The sequence below is a fragment of the Oenanthe melanoleuca genome, chromosome 4, assembly GCF_029582105.1.
Source record: "Oenanthe melanoleuca isolate GR-GAL-2019-014 chromosome 4, OMel1.0, whole genome shotgun sequence".
Taxonomy (NCBI): domain Eukaryota; kingdom Metazoa; phylum Chordata; class Aves; order Passeriformes; family Muscicapidae; genus Oenanthe; species Oenanthe melanoleuca.
Window position 1 is genome coordinate 67,606,419 of NC_079337.1, and position 24,812 is coordinate 67,631,230.

The 24,812-nt window shown below is 61.4% G+C and overlaps 2 protein-coding genes across 6 annotated transcripts; one reads left to right on the plus strand and one right to left on the minus strand.

Moving 5' to 3' along the window:
• The first annotated feature begins 437 nt into the window (after positions 1-437).
• On the plus strand, positions 438-17,669 carry LOXL3 (lysyl oxidase like 3). Of its 5 annotated transcripts, none has more exons than XM_056489267.1 (15): positions 438-626; positions 6,666-6,987; positions 8,018-8,181; positions 8,765-8,976; positions 11,691-11,750; positions 12,012-12,231; positions 12,431-12,611; positions 12,856-13,010; positions 13,713-13,886; positions 14,444-14,606; positions 15,422-15,665; positions 16,124-16,239; positions 16,343-16,479; positions 16,826-16,937; positions 17,102-17,669. In XM_056489267.1, the coding sequence occupies exons 2-15, from the start codon at positions 6,678-6,680 to the stop codon at positions 17,173-17,175; spliced, it is 2,322 nt and encodes a 773-aa protein (XP_056345242.1). In that variant the 5' UTR covers positions 438-626; positions 6,666-6,677; the 3' UTR covers positions 17,176-17,669. The 5 variants fall into 5 exon arrangements, with proteins under 5 accessions (XP_056345242.1, XP_056345244.1, XP_056345243.1 ...); XM_056489268.1 differs by lacking the exon at positions 13,713-13,886 and adding an exon at positions 14,033-14,188 and having other exon boundaries at positions 440-626; XM_056489269.1 differs by lacking the exon at positions 11,691-11,750 and having other exon boundaries at positions 439-626.
• Positions 17,670-19,060: 1,391 nt separating this feature from the next.
• On the minus strand, positions 19,061-24,755 carry HTRA2 (HtrA serine peptidase 2). The gene is made up of 8 exons (XM_056489274.1): positions 24,119-24,755; positions 23,133-23,337; positions 22,860-23,054; positions 22,692-22,724; positions 22,222-22,330; positions 21,747-21,816; positions 19,600-19,695; positions 19,061-19,393 (listed from the first exon to the last, which is right to left on the minus strand). Exons 1-8 carry the CDS (start codon positions 24,475-24,477, stop codon positions 19,228-19,230), a joined length of 1,233 nt encoding a protein of 410 aa, XP_056345249.1. The 5' UTR covers positions 24,478-24,755; the 3' UTR covers positions 19,061-19,227.
• Positions 24,756-24,812: the final 57 nt, after the last annotated feature.

A 24,812-nucleotide genomic window follows, 5' to 3' on the forward strand; every position in this document is an offset into this window, starting at 1 on the left:
CACCCTGCTCTGCACTCGGGGAAGGTGCTCCAGCCGCCGGCAGTGTGAGCTCAGAGCCCCAGCCCTGCAGGGCCTTCCTGCGGGATGGAACCCCCGGGATCAGGGGGTCTGGGGGCCGCAGCCTGCCCGGGACAGGCAGGATGACCAAGGGGAGGAATCCATCCACCCGCTGCACTCTGGAACAGGGCAGGCGGGGCAAACCATTCCTGGCTGTTTCCCTCTCTTGCCCTTCGGAGGCAAGGCTGCCCCAGCCCCGGGGTGAGCACAGGGCTGGGTGCGGTCGGGATGGCCAAACCCCGGGAGTGGAGGGGATCGGTGGCAGCTCGCGGCTCCATCCGGGGGCCGGGGCTGGAGCCGAGCCCGGGCGGGGCGGGGGCTGGAGCCGGCCCGTGGCGGGGCGGCGGGCCGGGACCGGGGCCGGGACCGGGTAACCGGGGCCGCTCGGCGCGGGCCGGGGCTGCGGGGCGGCCCCGGACACGGGCACGGACACGGCGCGGGGCGGGCCGGGGCGGAGCGCGGCGGCACCGACCGAAACCGCTGGGCTCGGCACGGCAGGATACGGCACTGCACGGCTCGGCACGGCACAGCTCGGCTCGGCACGGTACGGCACGGCCCTGCGGAACTCGGTACGGCTCGGTTCGGCTCCGTTCTGTTGGGCTCGGCACAGCTCGTCTCGGTTCGGCTCCGTTGGGTTGGGTTCGGCACAGCTCGTCTCGGTTCGGCTCCGTTGGGTTGGGTTCGGCACAGCTCGTCTCGGTTCGGCTCCGTTGGGTTGGGTTGGGTTGGGTTGGGTTGGGTTGGGTTCGGCTCGGCTCGGCTCGGCACGGCCCGCCGGGATCAGCTGTCCCGGGAGTGGGGTGGGGGTGCGGCGATGCCGCCCCAAAGCCCCGGTGACCGGAGCGTGTCCGTGCCGTGCCCGTGCCGTGCCCACGGGAAGCGGAGCCCGGCGGACCCGGTGGGGACACGGGTGCCGGTTCGGGGCTGTACCGCACCCCAAAGCGTGTGGATGGGCTGCGGGTGGGGACTCAGGAATTCCATGAAGAGCGGACTCGCTGTAGCTCACGGAAGAGAGAGGATGGATGGAGGGATGTGGGGCTGGCAGGGAAGGGATGATTGTTCGCGGCTGGCTTTTCCGAGGAGCCGCAGCTGGTCCAGGACGGCTGGTTCCGTGCTCCAGGGTGCCTGGGACACCAGTCCCACCAGCAGCCCCACAGCCCCGCCGCCCGCCCCTCCGCCCGTGGGCATGGCTGATGTTTGCGCATTCCTCCGAGGTCTTTCCCTCCTGCCGGCATCTGGTTCTTCCCAGGGCTGCCTCTCATAGCCCAGGACAGCTCAGGGCAGAGCTGAGAGCCCTGCTGTGTGCTGGGCAGGCTGGGTGGGGTAGGAGCCGTGCTGTGACCTGCCCTGCCTTAGGGGGTGACAGCAGGACATGGGGACATCAGATAGCCCAGAGGGGCTGGAGCTGGAGTTATCGGGGAAGGGGAAATGCAGCCCCAGTCCCATCAACGTTTTACTGCTGCTCACACCCCGAGAGCCAGAGTGTCCGTTCTGCAGCAGATCCCTGTCCCTGTCCCTGCCCCTGCCCCTGCCCCTGCCTGGGATGGGGACACACAGTGGGTGGCAGAAGGAGTCCCCCTCCCTTCAGGCGGCCAGGGGCAGTGAGTTCCCAGCCACAGGAGGTTGGAATTTTGGGAGTGACACCAATCCTGCCATAGGGAATTCCTATGGTGACCCTGGGCTGCTTCCTGGTGCTTCTGGGACCAGTTTGTGGAAGCCTGTTCCTTTGCAGACCCTGGTGAGCTCTGCCCTGTGTCTGAGCAGGGTGGGGGTGTCAGGGTCCCCTGCTCTGTGAGCCAAAAAACTCCTGAAATCTGTACAACAACACTTAAACTCTGCTAAAATTCCAATGATTGCTGGGAAAAGCATCAAGAAAAATCCAGCCTAAAAAAACTCAGGAAAAATCTCTGAAAATTTGCACTAAGAAACACAAAAATCCCCCAGAAATTGCACAAAAAATGGTCAGAAAAACTACTAACATCCGTACTAAAAAATCAAAAGTGGCCCATGAGTCCATTGAGACTCCAGGGCTGCTGGGAAGTGGGAAAAGCAGAGCAGGGCGGATTGCGAAAGGGGCAGCGCTGACCGTGTGTGAGGGGAAAAGGGCAGGGATGGAGCCTGAAGCCATGGGACTCACCAGACCTCCTGCCCCGACTGCTGGGGACGTGACCCCGTGCTCTCAGGGATGTCCTGGCACGGGACATCAACAGAGAGTGACTGTGTCACCCCTTAACCTCCTCAAGGAAGGATAAACAGAGCGAGCTTCCTCTCCCTTGTGCTGGCGGCTTTCCCAGGTCCTCTTGTGCTGCTCTTCTCTGAGTCCTCCCAGTTGTCAGTGCCTGGGATGCTCCATGTGGGTTTGTGCAAGGCTGTTGCTGTGTGAGCATGTCCCTGAGGAGGACATGGCCTGGCCCTTCCCTGCTGCTGTGGATGTCATCCCTGTGCTGCAGGGATGTTCTGAGCACATGGACTTACCCAAGGACCTGCCTCACCAGGAGCTGCCCCTTCCCGAGGTGTGTTGGCTGTTCACTGGGGTTTTGGTGGGGCAGACTGATGTCCTGCTGTGTGCCCAGTGAGAGCTGAAGGACAGTCCTGAGCCTGGGGCACCCCCCAGCAGCGCAGCTGATCCCTCTGGAAGGGGCAGCCCCTTGCAAGATGCAGAGCTATGATGGGGACAGTGCCTGGCCATAAGGGCTGTAGGCCCTGTCAGGGTGGCTCTGTCACCCACTGGGACAAGCAGAGCCCGTGGAGCAGTTTGAGCAGTGCCATGGCTCCTGCTGCCCTGAAAAATCCTCTCACCCATGCCAACCTCAGCAGTGCAGGGCTGAGGGCTGGAGGGAGCCCCAGGATTTTGACTCTGCAGCACTCTGCATGCAGGCTGGGATGTGGCTCAGGGCCTCGTGCACACCCGGCTGGGACATTCCTGAGGTTTCCCTCAGTGGCAAGAACCTGGGCTGTGTCCAGGCTCCCACGCCCAGCCCGTCCTCCAGAGCCCTTTACCCTTGCAGTGGAGCTCTGCTGAGCATCTGTGCCCAGGGCAGCACATCCAGAGTGCCACAAGCCCTGGTCCAAGAGGAGACTGTCCCTGGCTGGAGCTGACAGCAGGATGGTTGGGATGCTGGGGTGGGCTCCCCATCCAGAGCAGCAGGCAGGGCTGGAGCAAAGCCTGCGAGCAGAAGGAGCAGAAGCTGGGCAGCAGGAGAGGAGCAAAAGCACGGCTTGTGCCTCAGAGAACGGAAAAAGTGATGTGGACAATGAGAGCCCTGTTAGCCTGGCTGCCCAGGACATGGACAGGGAGCATGTTCTGACAGGGAGGTGGTGCAGGACGGGGAAGGAGCCGTGCTGGGCTGCAGGGAGCTCAGCTGTCCTGGGCTGGGCATGGAACAGGCTTTGGCCCAAAGAGCTCGGCTGGGAATGTCACTGGGAAACTCTGAGGTGAGTGGTGGAGCTGAGGTGCCAGGGCAGAGGAGGAACAGTGGGGATGAGAGATGCTGGAGCAGGGATTACAGACCCTGGAGGACACATTGCTGAGGCTCAGAGGGGAATCAATGATTTGCTGCACAAAGCCCAAGCACTTTTCAGGTGCCATGTTCTGGTGTCTGGTCCTCTGTCTTTTGTTTCTCAGTGCACAGGTTTAAATTTTCCTTGTAGCCAAGGATGTAGGCTGCACCATGCTGATTTACCAGGCTGTCCCTATTCCCATCTCTTGTTTCCCCCCATTTCTGTCTGCAGTCTGTACCATGAAGGTGCTTTTTTCCTCCTCCTGGCAGAGTTTTGCTTAGAAAAGCATGTGATCCTCACCAGAAAGCCCATGGAGTGGTGACTTCCCCATGTAACCACATTTCAGTTCCAGCAGGTGACCAGTTTTAATCCACTTAGGAGAAGGTGCACTGATTTTGTTGAGTGCTAATAATTCATTAAAAGGTGGTGCAAGATGAATTGAATGCCTTCCAGTCTCAGCCTGTTAGATCACCACAGTTACTCCAATTAACAGGAGCTGTGATCTCATAAAAGGCCATTCCTGCTTCCTGACACGGGCTATTTCTGCTGGACCGTGGAGATTAATGAATTGTGCTGCTGTCCAGGGTTGTACTGACCCCGTTGTGAAACTGCCCAGCTCCACAGCAGAGCATCCTGCTCGCTCAGGAGTGCTGGGGAAGCTCCAGTGCTTGTGCACTCCAGCTTTCCCTGAGGAAACACACCCCAAGGTGTGTTACAGTTAGCACTGAGGGGACCCACATTTATGTCAGGGCAGCTCTGAGGGTTTACAGCCCTTCCTCTGGGCAGGGTGATGTCCCTTCAGTGATGCAGGGGTGGAATAAAAAGTTTTGTTACCGCTGTGAAATGGCAAACTCATCCCTTCTCTGCTTGGTGTGGAGGTGAGGATGGAGAATTCCCATTCCAAGCCCAGGGATCCCCTTTCCTAAGCCACAGCAGGGCTGGGGTGGCCCTTTGCACTTGCCCTCCCTTCCTCTGGCTGGGTAAAAGGTTCAGCAGAGCGTTTCCCTGCTGTCTGCCCACAAACACAAGTCCTGCTGAGCTCTGCTGTTCTCACAGTGCCAGAGCAGGCAGCTGAGGCACCAGGAGCCCAGAGCTGGCTCCCACCAGCCCCAGGGCTCCCAGCTGCCTGGGCCATGTCCCCACCAGCTCTGTGATGTTCCCTGTGCCCCCTGTGATAGAGGAGAGAGCCAGACCCACGCTGATGTGGTAGCTCCAAGGGAGGTGATGTGCTTCATGGAATTATAGGGTTGGAAAAGACCTCCAGGGTCGTGGAGTCCAACCTGTGACCAGTCCCCACTTTTCTGCCAGACCAGAGTACTGAGTGCCCTGTCCAGTCATTCCCACCCCTGTGAATGGTGTAGAACTGGATGAACAGTGCTGCTCCTTGTTACTCCTCACTCTCTTCCTGAGCATCTCTGCAGGCACCAGGCTCGTCCCGAGGCTCTCACTGCTCCTGGTGGCACCTCCAATGTGGCTGTGCCCAAAGGGGCAGGCAGGCAGCAGGGCTGGGCTTGTGTTGGTGTTGTGGGTGTGGAAAAGGGGCTGGCACTGGGCACTATCCTGGTTCATCCCTGCTTCAGCACAGGAGGCACTCTCAAGAGCCTGGAGTGTGGGCCAGGTCCTCATCATGTGGAGAAGTGAACCAAGCAGGAATGGGGCTGATTGCTCTGGGGAAACCCTGCCCTGGAGGCTGGTGGGGAGATGGAGCAGCCATGCCAGCCCCCAGCTCTCTGTGAGGTTTGAATTTGTTTCCCTTTCTCTGTGACACTGCAGCTAAATATGGGGATTTTAAATCACCCCAGGAAAGCCAAAACTTGTTCTTTTTAATTTTTTCTAATGGCAAGCACAGTCTGTGTGAGTAACCAGGCAGGATTTGTGCTCAGGGGGGATTTGGGGACAGAGACATCCTGCTGTGGGGATGCCCTGGGGGTGTTTTGGGGGATTGGACGGGACTGGCAGTGGAGAGGGAGGTGGGCAAGAGGCCATGCTGGTGGGCCAGCATCAGTCAGAGCTTGGCAGCACCACCCGTGCAGAAATGCTGCTCCTGAGTTACAGGATCCATGGGAATAGCACACTGGGAAGGGAGGGCAGCTCACAGAGAAGGGTTTTCACTATTGTTTGCCGTGGGACTGGTGCAGGAATACCACATCTCCCTCAGGTATTCAGGGAGCCACAAATATTGTCGGAGGAACGGAGGAATGTGAATGCTGCGGCTGCCTCGCTCCTCACCGAGGGCAGAGCGTGGGCTGGAATCCCCTCAGCCAGCAGCCATTCCTGCTCCTGCTGATCCAGCTCCTGCCTGGTCCAGCTGGGCTTTCCCTGTGCCCTGAGCCTGTTCCAGCTCCCTCAGCTCTTTCCATTCACCTCTCTGGGGGTGCACACCCCCCTGTGCCCATCTGCGCTCACTGCCCTTCAGATGAGACCAGACAGTGGAGTGGGGGCTCAGCAGGGGCTGACAGGGGACAGGGGCACTTGGCAGGTGCCCAGGGGTGCTGGGGGTGTGTATCAGGGGCACTCTGGCCAGGACAAGACACTCTGGCTGTGCTGGTGCTGGGCAGGGGGTGCTGGATGGAGGTGCTGGTGTTCCATGTTCCACCACTGGACCTCAAGTCTCACCAGTCTGCCCCTACAGAGCCATGGGAGGCTGCAACTCATGGGCACAGGGAGCTGCTGGTGCTGGGCAGGGGGTTTAACCAGCACAGGGCTGGGCAGAGGGTCTGGATGGGGATGCTGGATGGAGGATGCTGATATTCACACCCTGACCCTTTCTGCCCCTGCAGAGCCCCACTGCCATGGGAGGCTGCAGCTTGTGGGCACAGGGAGCTGCTGGTGCTGGGCAGGGGGTTTAACCAGCACAGGGCTGGGTAGGGGGGCTGGCTGGGGGATGCTGATATTCCATCACAACCCCAGCACATCCTGACCCTTTCTGCCCCTACAGAGCCCCACTGCCATGGGAGGCTGCAGCTCGTGGGCACAGGGAGCTGCTGGTGCTGGGCAGGGAGTTTAACCAGCACAGGGCTGGGCAGGGGGTCTGGATGAGGGTGCTGGATGGGGATGCTGGATGGAGGATGCTGATATTCACACCCTGACCCTTTCTGCCCCTGCAGAGCCCCACTGCCATGGGAGGCTGTGGCTCGTGGGCATGGCCAGAGCTGCTGGTGCTGCTGGGCAGCGCCTGGCTGTGCGTGGGCAGTGCCCAGCCCACCCCCCCGGGCCCCACACACGCCCCCCAGCCCCAGCTGAGGTTCCGCCTGGCCGGATACCCCCGCAAGCACAACGAGGGACGAGTGGAGGTTTTCTACAACGACGAGTGGGGCACCATCTGCGACGACGACTTCACGCTGGGCAACGCCCACGTGCTGTGCCGGCACCTCGGCTTCGTGGCTGCCACCGGCTGGGCCCACAGCGCCAAGTACGGCAAGGGAGTCGGTAAGAGAGGGGAGGTGGCCACAGCTTCCCCCTGGGTGCCCCAATGTCCCGGTTTGCAGGACAGGTGTCTGCCAATAAAGGCAGGAGCTTCTCTTTGAAATGGAGAATGTAAACCCCCTCCCTCCAAATTATTATAATTTTGAAATTAAGGGGCTCTCAGGCAAAGATATGGGAATTAGGAATAACAGTTCTTTACTAGGAAAATTAAAATAGAAATGCAGTATTACACAGAACAATCCCAACCCTGCCAGAGTCAGAATCCAAGCTGACACCCGTCAGTCAGTCAGGGTGTTGGCACAGTCCCATTCAATGGTGGCTGCATCCTCCTGCAGGGGCAGATGTGGTTCAGCTGGAGCAGTGCTTCCCTCTGAAGGTCCAGGGATGATGTGGAAAGGTCCGGTGTTCCTCTGGAATTTAGTGGAAAGACAGAATAATCTTGCTGTTTAAAATTTCCGTTTTTTATCTAAAGGCTTGTCTCTTTCCTTTGGCTGGAGCATCTCCCAATGGGATGATGTAATTTTATCAGTCATGCACTTGGACTTAATGGCCCATTAGCAGATGATATCTTCCTAGAGGGAGGATGGGTTGTGGAAAAGATAAAGATGATTGCCTTACCTTATCTTAAAGATGGCCCATTAGCAGATAATATGTGCCACGGAGATAAGGAAATCACTGCCCCACCTGGATGCAACAAATGGTGATAGAATACACATTTTTGGCCACATCAACCCAACACACCCAACAAGTCTGCAAGGGGTGTTGAGTGTTTGCAGAGTGCCTGGCAGTGACTGTGTGCTCGTGTGTGCACATGTGGGAGCTTTCTGTCTGTCAGAGCAGCCCCCTGGGGAGGTGGAGACTGCCCATCTGCAGATCCCCCCATCCAGAACTTCACTCTTGGCATTTCACTGGCCTCAGCTTTGTGTTACAGCTCCTGCTGTAACCTGTGCGATCCCTGGCCCTGCTCTGTGGGCACCTTCCCTGTTCCCAGGGCATGCTTGGCTCCCCCTCACCCCTGGGCTGTGTCTGGCAGGGCGGATCTGGCTGGACAATGTGAACTGTGCTGGAAATGAGAGGAGCATTGGGGACTGCAAACACCGGGGCTGGGGGAACAGTGACTGCAGCCACGAGGAGGACGCAGGTGTTGTCTGCAAGGACGAACGCATTCCAGGCTTCAAGGACTCCAATGTCATCGAGGTGAGGAAGCTGCTGGCCAGGGTGGGCAGCTGGTGATGCCCAGGATGCCACAGGGTGTGGGGCAGTCTGGGAATTCTCCCTGGGGTTGAAGGAGAGCAGCTTTTCTGGTTGTGCTCCCTGGAGACCCAAGGGGGACAAGTGGCACTGAGCTGAGGTTCAGTCCTTGGCTGGCCAGATGTGGCCAGCAGGAACGCAGGACTGGCTGTCCCTGTGCCCCACCTGTGCCTGGGCATCCTTGGAGATTCCCTGGGAGGGGGCTGGCACAGGGAGGGGTGGTGGGGTGTGGTGTGAGCTGGGGCTGGGGCTGGCAGAGGGAGGGGTGGTGGGTGTGGTGTGAGCTGGGGCTGGCACAGGGAGGGGTGATGGGGTGTGTGGGAGCTGGGGCTGGCACAGGGAGGGGTGATGGTGGGGTGTGAGCTGGGGCTGGGGCTGGCAGAGGGAGGGGTGATGGTGGGGTGTGAGCTGGGGCTGGGGCTGGCAGAGGGAGCGGTGATGTGGTGGGCTGTGGTGTGAGCTGGGGCTGGCAGAGGGAGGGGTGATGTGATGGGCTGTGGTGTGAGCTGGGGCTGCCCTGCTCCCGCAGAGCGAGCAGAGCCACGTGGAGGAGGTGCGGCTGCGGGCGGTGGTGGCCGGGGGGCGGCGGCAGCTGCCGGTGACAGAGGGCATCGTGGAGGTGCGCTACAAGGACAGCTGGGCACAGATCTGCGACCAGGGCTGGCACAGCCACAACAGCCGCGTCGTCTGCGGCATGATGGGCTTCCCAGCAGAGAAGAAAGTCAACAGGAACTTCTACAAGTGAGTGAGGCCGGCGGGGAGCCCACAGGGTGTCCAGGCAGAGCCAGGGGATGGTGACAGAGGTGTGGGGTAGCGCTGGGGGGACAGCAGAGGTTGTGCTTTGGGGTGTTGTGGCTCCTAAAATCCCTCCCACCCTGCTGCTCGCCAGCCCAATCCCCAGCTGACCATCTGGACTCTTGCTAACCAAGCTGGGGGGCCGTGGGGTGGTTGGGGGGTCGTGCTATGCCCCAACCACACACACTACAGCAAAGGCCACTCCAAGGGGAGCTCCTTGGCTCCCTGGCAGTGGTGTCCCCATCCCAGGGGGAGGTTTGCAGCCATCAGGGGATGCTCCAGCCACTGTGTATGCCTGGCACTGTGTGTGCCTTGGGCAGGCAGCTCTGGTGTTGCTCCACAGGCGGCTGAAGCGAGCAGCCAGGATGAAGGGCCACAGCCCAAGGCTGGGCAGCAGGTAAGGGGCCAGGGAGCCCCATCTGCTGAGCCGTGGCAGAGCTGGGCTGTCCCAGAGCCCAGCAGTCTCTGCTGTCAGAATGGATCCAGGCACAGACGGATCCGGACGGAGCAGACTGAAGGCTTGGGCTGTGCTGGCCCAGCAGGGCAAAGCCCACCCCAGGGAATCTGCCTGTGCATGCTGGGGGCCCCATTCCCCACGAGAGATGATCTCCCTCCAGGCAGAGCAGCCCTGTCCTGCACACCAGGCAGGAGTCCCTGCTGGGAGGGGAGCAGGAGGCCTCGGAGCAGAGCTGTCTCTCCTGGCAGATGGGGAGGAAGGGCTGTGGAAATGGGCTGTTTTCTGCAGAAAGCAGCAGTGGGGATGCTGGAAAGGCTGTGCACCCCTCCTTTCCCTGCAGGATGGGCTGGCATGGGCACCAAAGCCCGTGCTCAGCAGTGCTGATGGGCACAGTGTGGCAGGTCCTGTCCCGAGTGCCACATCTGCCTGGGCTCTCTTGCATCCTCTGCACACTCACTCTTGCTGCCTTTCTGCCAGGCCCAGGCATGGTCTGGCTGCCATTTCCCTCCATGCCTGAATCCTGCTGCTGGATTTGTTGGTGGATACCATGAGTCAGAGCCCATCCTCTCTGAGCTCTTTCCTGAACTGCCACGATGCTCTGCCCCAGTCCCTCCACCTTCTCTGGTGCTGAATGTGCCCTACACCCACTGTGAGCTCTTCATTGTGACACTCCCAGGTCTGTGTCCCCAGCAGTCATTCTTTGCCAGCTCCAGCAGCTGGTGATGGGAATTCAGGCAGGGTCATCCCTTGGGTTTCCTCAACCCCCACCTGAAGGTCCTGTTTGCTCCAGTGTGCTGTTTCCTGGCTGGTTTGGTTCTGACTGCCCCTTTCCCAGCCAGCAGGCCCTTCCCCTGCAGCACTGGGGGAAATGTTTTGTGTCTCCATGAGGCTGCAGTCCTGTCCCTCTGCCCCAAGCAGGAACTGAGAGCCACACTGTTTTGTAGGGGCTGATCAATCTGGGGCTGCACGGCTGCTGTCATATGAAGGCACAGGCTAATCCAGGCTGGAAGGGACCTTTGGGAGTCCTGGTCCAGCTCCCTGTGTGGAGCAGAGCCAGTTGTGGGTTAAACCCAGGACTTCATCCAGCTGGCTTTTGAAACCTTCCAAGAATGGAAATTCTGCAGCCCTGTGGTCTCTGCTCCAGTATAGAACAGCCCTCATGGACAAAATGTTTTCCTTTCTCTGAGCCTGAACCTTTTGTTGTCAGTCATGCCTCTTTTCCCTTGTGCTCTTCCCTCCCTGCTGGAAGAGCCAGGATCCTCACAGCTCCCACTCAGCCCTGCCTGGAACAGTCCCACACCCCCCATTTCCTTCCACACCACTGTCTTGCTGTTCTCCCTGGGGTTTGCACCACATACATGACATCTTCTTGTCCTGGGCACCCAGATGTGGTTTCCTGAGTGTGAATGGGCACTGATGCCCTCTGGCTGCCTGAATCCCAGCCCTGTGCTGACACCAGCCTGTGTGGCCTGTGGGGACAGTGGCCAGGCTTGGTTCTGCCTTGTCCCTGGGGCTGTCAGACCCCTGCCCTCCTTTGGGCCACTCTGGTTTTCTCTCCTTGTGGGCTCTGGGCTTTTGGCTCTGCTCAGCATCTTCCTCCCTGAGGGAAGCAAGCATTTGAGGATGTTGGGATTGCACCTACACCTTGTGTGTGCTGAGCCCCAGGCATCTTCCCCTCATGGCTCAGCCTGTGCCAGGGTTTCTTGTCTTGCTGGCAGTGGGTCCTTGCCATCCTGCAGCAAGTGCCCCATGGCCCCAGGGCAAGCACCCTGGGGCTGCCTGTGCTGCTTGCTTGGTGCTGCTTGCTGGGTGTCCTGCACCTTGGGGACACAGTGGTGGCATGGTATCTAGATGAGGACACAGACACTCCTCACCCACACCTGACTGATCAAATGGTGGCTGCTGGTGTTTGATCTTTTGCCTGTGACAGGGCAGAGCAGGATGTGGCTGCATCCAGCAGTTTCCTGGTGGGATGCATGCAGGAAGCTGCATCACTGCTGCAGAGTGTGGCTGTGTCACACTGCTGGCAGCAGATGATGCTGTTGCACCCCTGTGTGACACAAAGGGGATGCACATGAGTCTTCCTGGGGACCAAGGTGTCCAGTTCAGCCTCCAGTGAAGCCAGGGCAAGCTGTGCTTCTTGTCACTGCTGTGGGCAGAGCTGACAGCCTGAGCTTCATGATGGTTGTTTTCTATTTTCCAGGCTGGCCTCCAAATCTCAGCCTAAACAAAAGCGCAGGGAGGACGTAGGGCTCAAGAAGAGGTAAATGGCTCCAGTGGAGAGCCAGAGACAGGAGCCTCGTGCAGTCCCACCAGATCTGTGCGTGTCCCCACGTGTCCCTCTGCTGCTGGGGGTGTGGGACAGGCAGTTGGCAAGGTGTGGGTGCCTGGCAGGCACCGTGTGTCACCCTGGGGACAGGGCAAGGGGCACAGCCAGCGCATGCAGCTGCAGGCAGGGTGGCTGGTGACACTCTGCTGCCACTGGCCACGCTGGCCACGGGCTCAGGGCTCCTCTCCCTGCCAGGCTCTTCACGGAGCGGCAGCAGCTCAACTACCGCCTGCACTCGGTGTCCTGCACGGGGACAGAGGTGCACCTGTCCACGTGCTCCTTCGAGTTCTACCGGGGCAACTCCTCGGCAGCCTGCGGGGCCGGCATGCCCGCCGTGGTCAGCTGCGTGCCCGGGCCCCTCTTCGCCAATGCCCACAAGAAGAAACAGCGCCAGCAGCAGCAGCAGCAGGGCCAGGTGAGCCCTGCAGCCAGGGGGATGAGTGTGTGCTGGCCCAGAGCTGCACAGTGCCAGGCTCGGTCCCCAGGGTTGCTGGGTGACCAGCTCCAGAGCAGGAGGTGGGGATGGTGCCCTGTCCCTGCCCATCCCAGGAATCATGGGCAGCACTGTGTGGTTGCCATTCCACACTGTCCCACACCTGTCCCTGCTCCCCCAGCCCCGGATCCGGCTGAAGGGCGGTGCCAGGGTCGGCGAGGGCCGTGTTGAGGTGCTCAGGAGCAGCGAGTGGGGCACCATCTGCGACGACCGCTGGAACCTGCAGTCGGCCAGCGTGGTGTGCCGCGAGCTGGGCTTCGGCAGCGCCAAGGAGGCGCTCACCGGGGCACGCATGGGGCAAGGTGAGCCTGCCAGGGAGAGGATCCCCTCCTGGAGCTGTGGATGAGGCACTTAGCCAGGCTTTGCTGTGGGCACAGGGCTGCTGGATGCACATAGAGCATCCCAATGTGATCACGGCCACTCAGCCGCACTGCAGGCAGCAGCTGGAGTGTCCAACTCCCTCAACCTGCCAGAAGGAGAGGGCAGCCCTGGGGGCCCTGGGCATGCCTGTGTCACAGGGCCCTGATTTCTGCTGTGCTCTGGCAGGGACAGGCCCCATCCACCTGAACGAGGTGCAGTGCCGTGGCACTGAGAAGTCCCTGTGGAACTGCCCCTTCAGGAACATCACACAGGAGGACTGCAAGCACTCGGAGGACGCAGCTGTTCGCTGCAACATCCCCTACATGGGCTACGAGAACCTGGTGCGCACCACTGGGGGCTCCATGGGGTTCCCAGCACAGCCCCACTCTCAGGGGTGTTGGGAAAGCCCTACAGGATCCATGGGCTCTCATCTCTCCTCCTCTGCACCCCACACATTTATCCCTTCTCTGGGGCAAGGGCTGCCCTGGGAGCTCAGGGATTTTGTGGGTGGGACCCCCTTTGAGGAGGGAGGTGGAGGGGAGGTGGTGGGGGCTCCGAGTGCTCTGTGGGGGCTGCTCTGCGAAGGGAAGTGTGGGGCAGCTGCTCCCTGCTGCTTTTCTTGCTGCCAGCCTGTGTCCACTGCCCTGCAGAAACACCAGAAAAAAAATCACTGTGGGCCAACCAAGAGAGATTTTTTTTTACCTATGATGAAACAAGCAAATGGAACCGCTTGTTCCTGTTTGCCCTGGCCCATCGTTTCATCCATTTTGAGCTTTTTAAATGACCTCTAACTCCTTCCCACCTGTCATTTCTGAAACGATGCCACTTCAGAATGACCTGGTGAGACAATTCCCAAACTCACAAGCGATTTCTCGTCCCCAAACCCACCAGTCTGGGCGAGTCCCGTGCCGACTAAAGCTGTGCTTGGCTCTGCTCAGTTGCTGGCTTCCCCACCCCTGCAGCACAGGACAGGGGACAGTCCTGTGCAGGGGGAGCATCACCTGTGGCGGTGACGATGATGCTGCCACTGCCTTTCTCTGCAGATTCGGCTGAGCGGGGGCCGGAGCCGCTTCGAGGGGCGGGTCGAGGTGGCGGTGGGGGCTGGCGACGGGGAGCAGCCCCGCTGGGGCCTGGTGTGCGGCGAAGGCTGGGGCACGCTCGAGGCCATGGTGGCCTGTCGCCAGCTGGGTCTGGGATTCGCTAACCACGGCTTACAAGTAGGTGCCGGCACCAGCTTGGCCAGGGCAGCAGCAGCCACCACCACCGCTCAGGGCGCTGGGGGACAGAGGACGGGGATGGCAGGGGGGCAGGAGGTGGCACAGAGCGCGGGGTGCCCGCTGACGGCCCCAGGGCTTCCCCGCAGATCCGCCTGGCTGGCGGCAGGACGGAGTTTGAGGGCCGCGTGGAGGTGAAGCGAGGCAGTAAGTGGGGCACGGTCTGCAGCGATGGCTGGACCACCAAGGAGGCCATGGTGGCCTGTCGTCAGCTCGGCCTGGGCTACTCCCTGCACGCAGTGACGGTAGGTGCCAGCGGGGAGGGCCCTGGTGATGCCCTGGTGAGCACCTGGATGACCGTGGGGCTGCGTGGGGACAGAGGGAGCACAGGCACCTGGATGACCGTGGGGCTGCGTGGGGACAGAGGGACACTCCACTCACAGTGGGCAGCTAAGGGCCTGGGCAGCTGTGGTGGGGGCTTGGCTGCAGCCTGGGTGTAAGTGATCCTGGGCAATCCAGCCACCAGCACTGCCACCCACCCTACCTCACCCCCTCCTCAGGAGACGTGGTACTGGGACGCCAGCAACGTGACAGAGATGGTCATGAGCGGGGTGAAGTGTGCCGGCCACGAGATGTCCCTGAGCCACTGCCAGCACCACGGTGCCAGCCTGAGCTGCAGGAACACGGGCACGCGCTTCGCTGCGGGCGTCATCTGCTCCGAGAGTGAGCGGCCGCGGGGGCTGCGGGCAGTGGGGCTGCAGGGGGCCTGTCTGTGGTGGGGGCTCTGCAGGGAGGGGGTCTGTGGCAGTGGGGTCTGTGGGCAGTGAGATGAGGGGGTCTGTGGGCAGTGGGATCTGCAGGGAGGGGGTCTGTGGGTGGTGGGGTCTGTGGACAGTGGTGTCCATGGGTAGTGGTATGTGTGGGCAGTGGGTTCTGCAAGCATGGACTCTGAGCAGTAGTGTCCATGGACATTAGGGTCTACAGGCAGTGGGATCTGTGGGCAGTGGTGTCCATGGGTAGTGGAGTCTGTGGGCAGTGGGCTCTGTGGGCAGTGGGATCTGTGGGCAGTGGGCTCTGTGGTCAATGGACTCTATGGCCAGTGGTGTCTGTGGGCAGTGGGCTCTGTGGGCACTGGGCTCTGTGGTCAATGGGCTCTGTGGGCAGTGAGATCTGCGGGCAGTGGTGTCTGTGGGCAGTGGGATCTGTGAGCTGTGGATTCTGTGGGCAGTGGGCTCTGTGGTCAATGGGCTCTGTGGTCAATGGGCTCTGTGGGCTGTGGTGTCTGTGGGCAGTGGGCTCTGTGGGCAGTGGTGTCTGTGGGCAGTGGGCTCTGCACACAACAGCACTGTGGGGCCGGGGCTGTGCTCAGTGGGGCTTGCAGATGGAGGTCGGGGTCAGGCAATGCCCAGCCATTGGGGAGGACACAATTCCCCCCTGGCTGGCTCAGCCCTGCCAGCACTGGGCGCTGCCCCGTCCCCTCCGCTCGCCCCCTCCCTGCCGAGAGCAGGGCCGGGCCCTGAGCAGCCGCCTGTCCCCAGCTGCCTCTGACCTGCTGCTGCACGCGCCGCTGGTGCAGGAGACGGCGTACATCGAGGATCGGCCGCTGCACATGCTGTACTGCGCCGCCGAGGAGAACTGCCTGGCCAGCTCGGCCCGCCTGGCCAACTGGCCCTACGGCCACCGCCGCCTGCTCCGCTTCTCCTCCCAGATCCACAACCGCGGCCGCGCCGACTTCCGCCCCAAGGCCGGCCGCCACTCCTGGGTCTGGCACGAGTGCCACCGGTGCGTGGGGGCAGGGGACAGCTGGGGCTGGGGGCAGCCTGGGGAGAGGGTGGTGGTGCTGCAATGGGCTGGGTGAGGGCAGTGCTGGGCAGGGTGGACACTGAAAGAGAGTGACACTGCAAGCATCACACTGAGCGAGGGTTGCGCTAGATAAGAGTGGCCCTGGGTTATGGTGACACTGGACAGCCCCAGTCTGCTGCCCACGGTCCAGTTGGTTCATGGATGAGCAGTGTTGGGGCTGGGGTCTCCAGGAGGGCAGGGATGGGGCTGCAGGCTGTGCCCTGCAGCTGAGCTCTCTGCTTGCCTGAGCCAGCTGGCTGGGGACAGCTGTGTCCCCTTCCGGGGCAGGACACAGCTCTGCCCAACCTCACAGTGCTGCCACCTCAGAGCAGGGGCTGTGGGGACATGCCTGGTGGCAGGGGGCTGATGCAGGGCAGGGTGCTGGCTCTCTCCCACAGGCACTACCACAGCATGGACATCTTCACCCACTACGACATCCTGACCCCCAATGGCACCAAGGTGGCCGAGGGACACAAGGCCAGCTTCTGCCTGGAGGACACTGAGTGCGAGGAAGGTGAGTGACATGGGGCCCTGCAGCACCGTCCTGCCTGCGTCCCCATAGTGGGGACAGGCTGGGGGTCTCAGCAGGGACAAGCTGTGTCTCCTCCTGCCTGCAGACGTGGCCAAGAGGTACGAGTGTGCCAACTTTGGGGAGCAGGGCATCACCGTGGGCTGCTGGGACCTGTACCGGCACGACATCGACTGCCAGTGGATTGATATCACTGATGTCAAGCCAGGCAACTACATCCTGCAGGTGCTGCACCTGATGCTCCCCAGCCCCTCCTGCAGTCTCTGTCCCTGCACCTCAGCCCTCCACACACTTCAGCCACCCATCCCTCTCTCCCACTGAGGCCCAGTGGGGCTCCTGGTTGTGCTGGCATTGTCCTTGTGCCCACACATGTTCTGGGTTGCTCAGACATGCTGCCACATGGGTTTTTCAACTCTGAGCAGCACTGCTATGGGCACATGGTGCACAGGGACAGAACCACCCCATCACATCAGCAGTCACCAGCTCCTTGGAGCTCTCCAGCACACCCACCACAGCTGGGGAGACACACCCTGTGGGGCTGGGGCAGGGGTCTCATGTCAGTGCCCCACAGGTCGTGATCAACCCCAACTTCGAGGTGGCAGAAAGTGACTTCACCAACAATGCCATGAAATGCAACTGCAAGTACGACGGGCACCGCATCTGGGTGCACAGCTGCCACATCGGTAAGAGCCAGGGGTGAGGGAGGAGGGCAGAGGCAGGGCTGCAGGAAGCCATGAGGATGAGGATGGGCTGGGATGCTGGTGCTGGGGGCAGCTACAGTGGAAGGTGCTGGCAGGGCAGGGGATGCACTGCACCAGAGCCAACAGCCCCTGCCCTCTGCCCACAGGAGATGCGCTCAGCGAGGAGGCCAACAAACGGTTTGAGCAGTACCCAGGTCAGCTCAACAACCAGATTTCATAGGGCCCCGGGCCTGGGGAGACAGGCATCTCCCTCCCTCACCCCTTATGGGTGGGAGGAAGCTGCTGGGAGACCGGCAGGGAGGCCTGATGCCCAGTGCTGCTGCCACTGTGTCCTGCCGGGGACTGCCCAGGACTCACCACCGGCTGCCCTTCCCCACCTCGGGGGGGGCTGGTGCTGGAGGCACCTGCACCTCCCAGCCTGGGGCTGCCACCCCAACCACTGGCCAGAAGATGGTGGCCACATCCCCTGGGCTGTGGCAAACGGGTATGGTCCGGGAGGTCCTGCACCCCCCACCGCTCCATCTCTCCCACCCCACTCCCCCCTTCAGCCCTGGTTCCCTCACCCCACAGCTCACCCACCACCACACAGGGCCCCAGGAGCCCCTGGTCCCCCAGGGATGGTGCAGGTGTCTCTGCCCACAGTGCTGCCCAGGGGTGGCTCCTACCCCATCTCTCAGTTGTAATTTTATTTCCTCTATAAAGTTGTAAGTTGTATTTCCTGATGGCTGCTGGCACGTCTCTGGGTTGGGATGAGGAGCCTGGCAGGAGCAGGTGGGTGGTTCATGCTGCAGGGCTGGTGGCCACACTCTGGCACAGTGTGGGAGCATCCCCTGGCCCCTGCAGTGCCTCAGCCACACAGCCCTGGCCCCACACCAGCCCCCAGCACCCTCCTCAGCCAGGGCTGCTCCTCTGGGAGAAGGGAGAGAGGAAGGGACCAGCACAAGCCCCACAGCACCGTGTCTGGGGGAAGTGATGAGCAGGGATGTGGTGAAGAGCTGGTTCCCCTTCACCAGACCCAGGGCAAATGTTCTCGAGCAGAAATCCCATCCTGGGGCTGTGACCCTGAGGTCTCACAGCAGACAGGGGCTGCCTCGACTCCTGAGGGAGCAGGAACACTCGGATGTGACCCGAGGCACAGCCCAGCTCTCACCCCTCAGCTGGGTGCTCTGACCCCACCATCCCCTTCCCCAGTGCGGGGAGCCCAGGCTGTGAGGAGGAGGAGGAGGAGGAGGAGGAGGGGGAAGGCCTTGGCTCGGTGCTGGAACGCGCTGCGGTCAGCGCAGCCGGGGCAGCTATGCCAGACACGCCGCCATTTCCCCCGAGCCGGCGGCGCTGGCCGGGGCTGCTGAAAGGAGGCCTGTTCTCAGGGCAGAGCCGGCCCTCGCCGCAGCACCCCTGAGGATCCGTGCTGCTCTCACGTCCCAAAAGCAACATGCCGGGGCTGGGGAGCGCCGTCACGGGCAGGGCCCGGCCCCGCAGCCGCATTCCTCCGGGCTGCCCTCGCCGCTGCTCCCGCTCCAGCCGCTCTTCCAGGAAGGCGAGGAACAGCCGGAGCTGCTCCTTCCCCGCAGCCGTCCCCAGGGGCGGGTGTGTGTGGGAGCAGAGCTGGGGGCGGGACAGGCAGAGCCCGGCTGGGCTCCCGTCCTCAGCCCTGCCCGACATCAGCGCCAGGAGATGCTGCTCTGGCTGTCACAAGTCCAGCATTGACACCAATTTCATCACTGCCTGGGAAGGGATGTGGACACAGGGCTTGGAGCAGTCACAGAGCTGCCAGCAGAAGGGATGTGACCAGATGGCCATGGCACACCAGCACTCCTGCACTCCAAAGATAATGCTGGTCCCAGACCCACCCCACAGAGGGGCCACACAATCCATGGCTCGACACCTGCCTGCCAGATCCGAGAGCAGTCGGATCCCAGCCAAGGTGGGTACCAAGCAGGTGGCAGGACAGCATGAACAACGATAAGGTCTCTGGAGGCACAGCAAGCTCTGCCCCAGCTGCAGGGTCTCATGTGGGCACTGACAGGAGGAGCAGGGTCCCACACAGCCCAGCCTCCACCAGGCAACTGCTGCTGCCGTGGGAAGGAGGCGACACGGCCCCGGGGGCCGCTAGAAAAGTGCTTTATTGGAGTACAGAGGGGAACGGCTGCAGCACAAGTCACCCACGCCCAGGCCCCTCTCCTGGCCCCTTCCAGCCCTGCACGAGCTCTGCGTCTCTGCCTGGCCAGCACGGACACATCTCAGTCCTGCCCTCGGCTCCGGGGGGTCTGTGCTACTCGGTGACCTCGGGGACGACGCTGACCAGCAGGGTGTCGTAGCCGCGCCGCACCAGCAGCGCCAGGCTCTGCTGCGTCCGCACCGCCTCGTACACGTCCTCCGCTCGCCGCGACACCGCCCCGTTGATCTCCAGCACCACGTCCCCGGCCTTCAGCCCTGCCCTGCGGGGACAACACGGATGGAGCACGCAGAGGGCGAGGCAGACACTCAGACCCATCGTCCTCCAAGCTGTGGCACCAGGGGTTCTACAGCCACAGCAAGACACCCAGCCTGGGAAAAGGTCACCAGGTGGTTTCTGCTGCTCTGGAGCAAAACACATCCCCCAGCTGCTCGCACACACACCCCTGAGGCACAGGGCAGCACTTACTGGTGTGCTGGGGAGCCGATGATCACCTTGTGGATCAGCACGCCGTAGGAGATGTCGGGAAAGGTGGGGTCACGCAGCTTCAGCTCCGCCAGGATGCTGCAGAGTGAATATCAGCGTCAGGGATGGAGCTGGAGGCAGAGCAGGGCTCCCACCCCACTCCCTGCAGCTGCACAGGCTTAGAGACCAGGCACAGAACCTCCCCTCCTGTGTCCCTGTACCCTGCTGAGCAGGAGCTACAGCTGCCAGCCCCAAACACTGCCATGCTCCTGCCAAAACAAGAGGATGAGAATCACCAGGGAGAGCTGGAAACCCGTGGTGCAGCTGGATCACAGCTGTGCTGATGCATATCCCCATGTCACATCAGCCTTCCCGGGGTCAGACCCGCCCCTCCCCTGCTGTGGTTTCACTTCTCTGCCCTAAGTGGGCAGGATACACAACACAGGCTATGCCCCTCTTCCTGCCAGAAGTGTCAGCAAAGCTCTCCTCCTGAGTCTGGAGACTAAACAATCACAGTTTCTCCAACTTTCCCACAGATTTGAGGATTTCTAAACCAAATTTAAACTCTGCATCTCTCACAGCTCCTCTTTGGACTCTCCCCAACTGCTCCTCACCCGTCTGAATGAAATCCAGAAGTAGATGCAGCACTCCAGCTGGATCTCTCCAGAGTGACAGCATTCTTCCCTCAAACACTGCATCAGCTCCAGTCCCTGCAGACCCACACACTCAGTCTCTGCCCAGCTCTGCTCTTGTCAGGTCCCTGCTCAGCCAGTCAGGGCTCCCCACGTGGCTGTGATCCGTGCTGAACTCTGCTGTGCTGTTCCACTGCCCAGTGCAAGCTGCCATTCCTTCCCAATTTCACAGAGCAAAGGTGGCAAGAGCCCTCTCAAGTTCATCTCAGCAAGCTCAGTCAGGGCAGGCTGCTCTGGACTGCGTCCAGCTGGGTTTTGAGGATCCCCAGGCAATGTGTGCCAGGCTCTGAGCACTCTCCTCACAGTAAAAAAAGGGATTTCATGTGGGCACACACATCTCTATGCCCACTGCCTCTTATCTGGCATGGACACCACAGACTGAGCAGGGTCTGTGCCTGAGCCTGTGCCCAACACAGAGCTTCCCCTTCCTGTGCCAGGGAAAGGTTTTCAGATGGAAAGGTTCAGGGTGTTCAGGGCAGTCACCCGATTCCAAGGCAAGCAATCCCTTGTTGGGAGCCCTTCCTGCTGGGCACAAACAAGCCTGGCAGTCAGGTGGTTTCCCTGGACTGGCTGGGGGCTGTGTGGAAGGAAGCTGGACCCACATCCCAGGAGCTGTGTCCGAGGAATTTCACGCTGCTTCCTGACAGAGCCGGTCCCTGCAAGCGTGGCCAGGGAAGCAGGAGGAGGCTGGGCTGGCCTCCCACATCCCTCGGGTTGTGCTGGGTACCAGCACCATCTGCTGGGCATTGGGGAACTCACCACACCTTGAGGAGGGCAGAGCACACTCCCAAAAGGTGTTTGCCCAGCACGGCACAGCAGCAGCCCCACGAGGCTGCTGAAGGTCCCTTAAATGTGGCTGCAAGAGCCAAAGAACCAGAGCAGGTGTTGTCCTTGAGAACTGCTCCCAGAGGTGAGAGCACAGGTCCTGCTTGCTGACATTGCACTGAATTGTTTGGGTTGGAAAAGACTTGTTAAGATCAAGTCCAAACACTCCCCCAGCTCTGCCAAGGCCACCACTGACCATGTTCCCAAGTGTCATATCCACACAGCTGTTAAATTCCCCCAAGTATGGGGACTCCATCATTGCCCTAGGCAGATGTGCCACAGCTGGAGAGCCCTAAGAAGAATTTTCCCAATATTGAACCTCAACCTCCCCTGGACAACCTGAGGCAGTTTCCTCTAGTCTGTTCCCTGGAGCAGAGCCTGACCCCCACCTGGCTCCACCCTCCTGTCAGGGACAGCACTTTTTATCTGCTGACAGAGTCTGCTACCACTGTAGAAACTTGCAAGATTCCAATTCACCTCTGAGCCAGCCGGGAATCTAACAACAACACAAGCACAAAGAGATCTGAGAGTGAAAGCTTAAGCTGTGGAGACCATCCTCCCAAAACCAGGCACCCTCAGTTAGCTGGGAAGATCCCATCATATCCCTGTGGCCCCTGACCTCAGGACAGGTACCTGGGAGTGAGGGTCAGCATCATCACCCCAATGTACCGGCGCTTTGTCTCTGCATTGCCAAACCAAGAGCCTGTGGAAGGAAAGGAAGTGGAATGTCATGGCTGGGAAACACAGACATGCTCAGAACAGTGCTGGGCTGAGCCCTCACAGCCCTCAGGGCAGGCAGCATCCAGAGCCATTCCAAACCCCTACAGCTCAGTCCAGCTCCCAGCACCAGCAGCACCATTCCAGGTGATGTTTTGCACCGTGACTTGGCTTCCCTGGCTTGTCAGATTTTTGACAGAGAATGTCCCTCCCCAGTGCCACAGGAGAACCAGACAGGGCAAGGCGACAGCAGCACAGCTTTCCTGTGGCACCCAGAGACTTCTCCTGCTCTCCTTGCCTTTCCTGGGAAGAAGGACCCAGAGCCCAGCTGTGCCAGTTTCCCTCTCTCATTCTCCTCCCCCAAAACCCAAGCAGGGAGGTCCCCACTCACTCTTGCGCTGCTCCTCCTTCTGCAGGAACTTCCGCAGCCGGTCGGAGGGGATGGCAAAGGAGATGCCTGACGTCACCTTCATGGTGTTCACACCAATCACCTCGCCATCCTGCAGGGAAAGGGCACTGGGATACCCAGCCTGGATCACTGCCGAGAGCAGGGGAACTACCGCACCAGCCTGGGGTCTGGTGTGTGTGCCCACCCCTTCCCAGGCTGCTGAGGCTGGGCAGGACCCAGGGGCTGAGTCTATGGGATGAGTCCATGCAGTCCCTGGCTCTGCCCTGCCCAGCCAGACCTCATCAGCTTCAGCTGCCTCAGAAACTGGACAGGGTTTGCATGCCAGGCTTAGCCCTCCTCTCCCTCCTCCCTCTAGGAAGCCTCCAAGCACCCACAAGCACTCTCACAGAGAGGCACAAAGCACACAGCACATCCCTGCCCCAGCCAGCAAGGGGACAAGCAGCAGGACTCACCAGGTTGACGAGGGGACCTCCAGAGTTCCCAAACTGCAGCAGAGGAGAGAGAGAGTGTGAGCAGACCATGACAGCCCCATCCTGAGGCCGATCCCAGGGTGACCAGCCAGAACCCCCGTGCTCTGTGTGAGCCCCTCCTCCCTCCCTCCCAGTCCCCACGCCCCTTACATCGATGGCGGCGTCGGTCTGGATGTACTCCATGTCGCTGGCAGCCAGCCCCAGCTCGCGGCTGCCGCGCTGCGCCGAGCTGACGATGCCCGAGGTGATGGTGTTCTGCAGGGCAAAGGGGCTGCCCATGGCCACCACAAACTCGCCCTGCCTCACCTCGGCCGAGCGGCCCAGCGGCAGCGTGGGCAGCGGGTGCTGCGGGGAGCGGGACAATCAGCAGGACAAAGCAGGAATGTCCCCGCCTCCCGGTGTCCCCACGGCTGTGACACGCACCTTGGGCTTGATCTTGATGGTGGCAATGTCTGCCACCTGGTCCACGTCCTGCACCACGGCGTCGTACATCTCGCCGCTGGCCAGCTTCACCCGCACGCGCCGCCGGTTCGCCACCACGTGCGCGTTGGTGACGATCAGCCCGTCCGGGGACACCAGGAAACCTGAGCCATTGGAGATGGGCACCTCCCGGCCCAGGAAGGGGTGTCTGCAAGGAGGGCGCGGGTCAGGAGGGGTGGCAGGGAGCAGGGAGGGTGCACAGGCAATGGCATGATGGGGGAATCCTTCCCTATCCCAAGTCTGCACAAACAATCTGCAGGAATGCAGCAGGAATACAGAGCACAGCCACAAAGGTATAATCCTACCAGGAATAGAAGCACACAGGAGCAGGAGGGCCTGTGACCTGTGCAGAACACACAGAGCCCAGCCTTGAAGCAAGTAACAAACACCTCAGAGGCCACAGGAACATTTCCTGATAGCAGGAGCGGACTCACAACTCTGGGTCCTGGTCAATCGCCACAACTTCTGCTGGTAGTCAGGTGAAGTGAATGGAAATCGGGATGGACCAGCAAGGCCAAAGCCCAGCTGGTGGTGAATTATTGCCAGAGCGGTTCAGAAACCCAGAGAAGGAGCAGCACCAGCTGTGAGCCACAGAAGGTGACACTGCACACAGGTGACACCAAGCTGGAAGCAGCAGTTACCCAACTGGAGGGCAGAGTGCTGCACAGAGGCGCTCCGAGAAGCCAGAGGCATTGGATGGTGAGAACATTAACTAGAGAGAAAAAAGGGAAATGCCAAGCGCTGCTCCCAGGCAGAGTAACGAGGCAGCCTGGAAGGCAACTTCACCAGACGGCCCCGGAGGACATGGGACGTGCGGCAGCCACGTGTCGGTGCCTCCCGAGGCACTTGTGGGAGCTCTCCGGAGGTGCCGGGGCCACACTGCGCAGAGAGGAGGGAAATCCTTCCCGGGGAGCTCCCGGTGCCGGTACCTGCCCACGATCTCCACGTAGACCAGCGCGGGCGCCGTTTTCTCCACCACGTCGGCGATGAAGTTGAAGGCGGCGCGGGGGGAGCTGGGCGGAGGGGCGGGCGGCGGGGCGGGCACGGCGGCGCTCAGCGGCGGCCGGCGGCGCTCCCGGGCCCACAGCAGCACCAGCGCCGCCGCCCCGGCGCCCACCGCCGCCGCCAGAGACCGGCCCCGGGCGGAGGGCGGCGGAGAATGGGAAGGAGGAGGAGGAGGCGGCGGGGGCGGCGGTTCAGCGGTGCCGGTCAGTGCTCGGCACCAGCCCTGTACCGCCGGTGGCACCGGGATCCACCGGATCCGCACTCTCCGCGCCGCTGCCGCCATGCTGCCGAGTGGAAACCACGCCCCGCCGGGGCAGGGCCAAGCCGCGGGGCACTACGGGAGTTGTAGTCCTGACCTAGGGCGCCGGACGCCGTCTTCCACCGCGGAGCACGCCGGAAGTTGTAGTTCCCGAGGGGCGCCTGCCAGCAGCGCGTTCTGCCGCAGGGTGTGCTGGGAGTTGTAGTCCCGCTGGGAGCTACGCTCCCACCGTCACTGAGATGTGCCGATAGCCCGCACGACAGCGGAGCAGAGCAGCCCCATCATCAGAGCGGCTCACCGAGTCCACCGGAGCCACCGAGGGCAGCGGCCGGGGCGAGAGAGCTGCGGCGGCGCGGTGC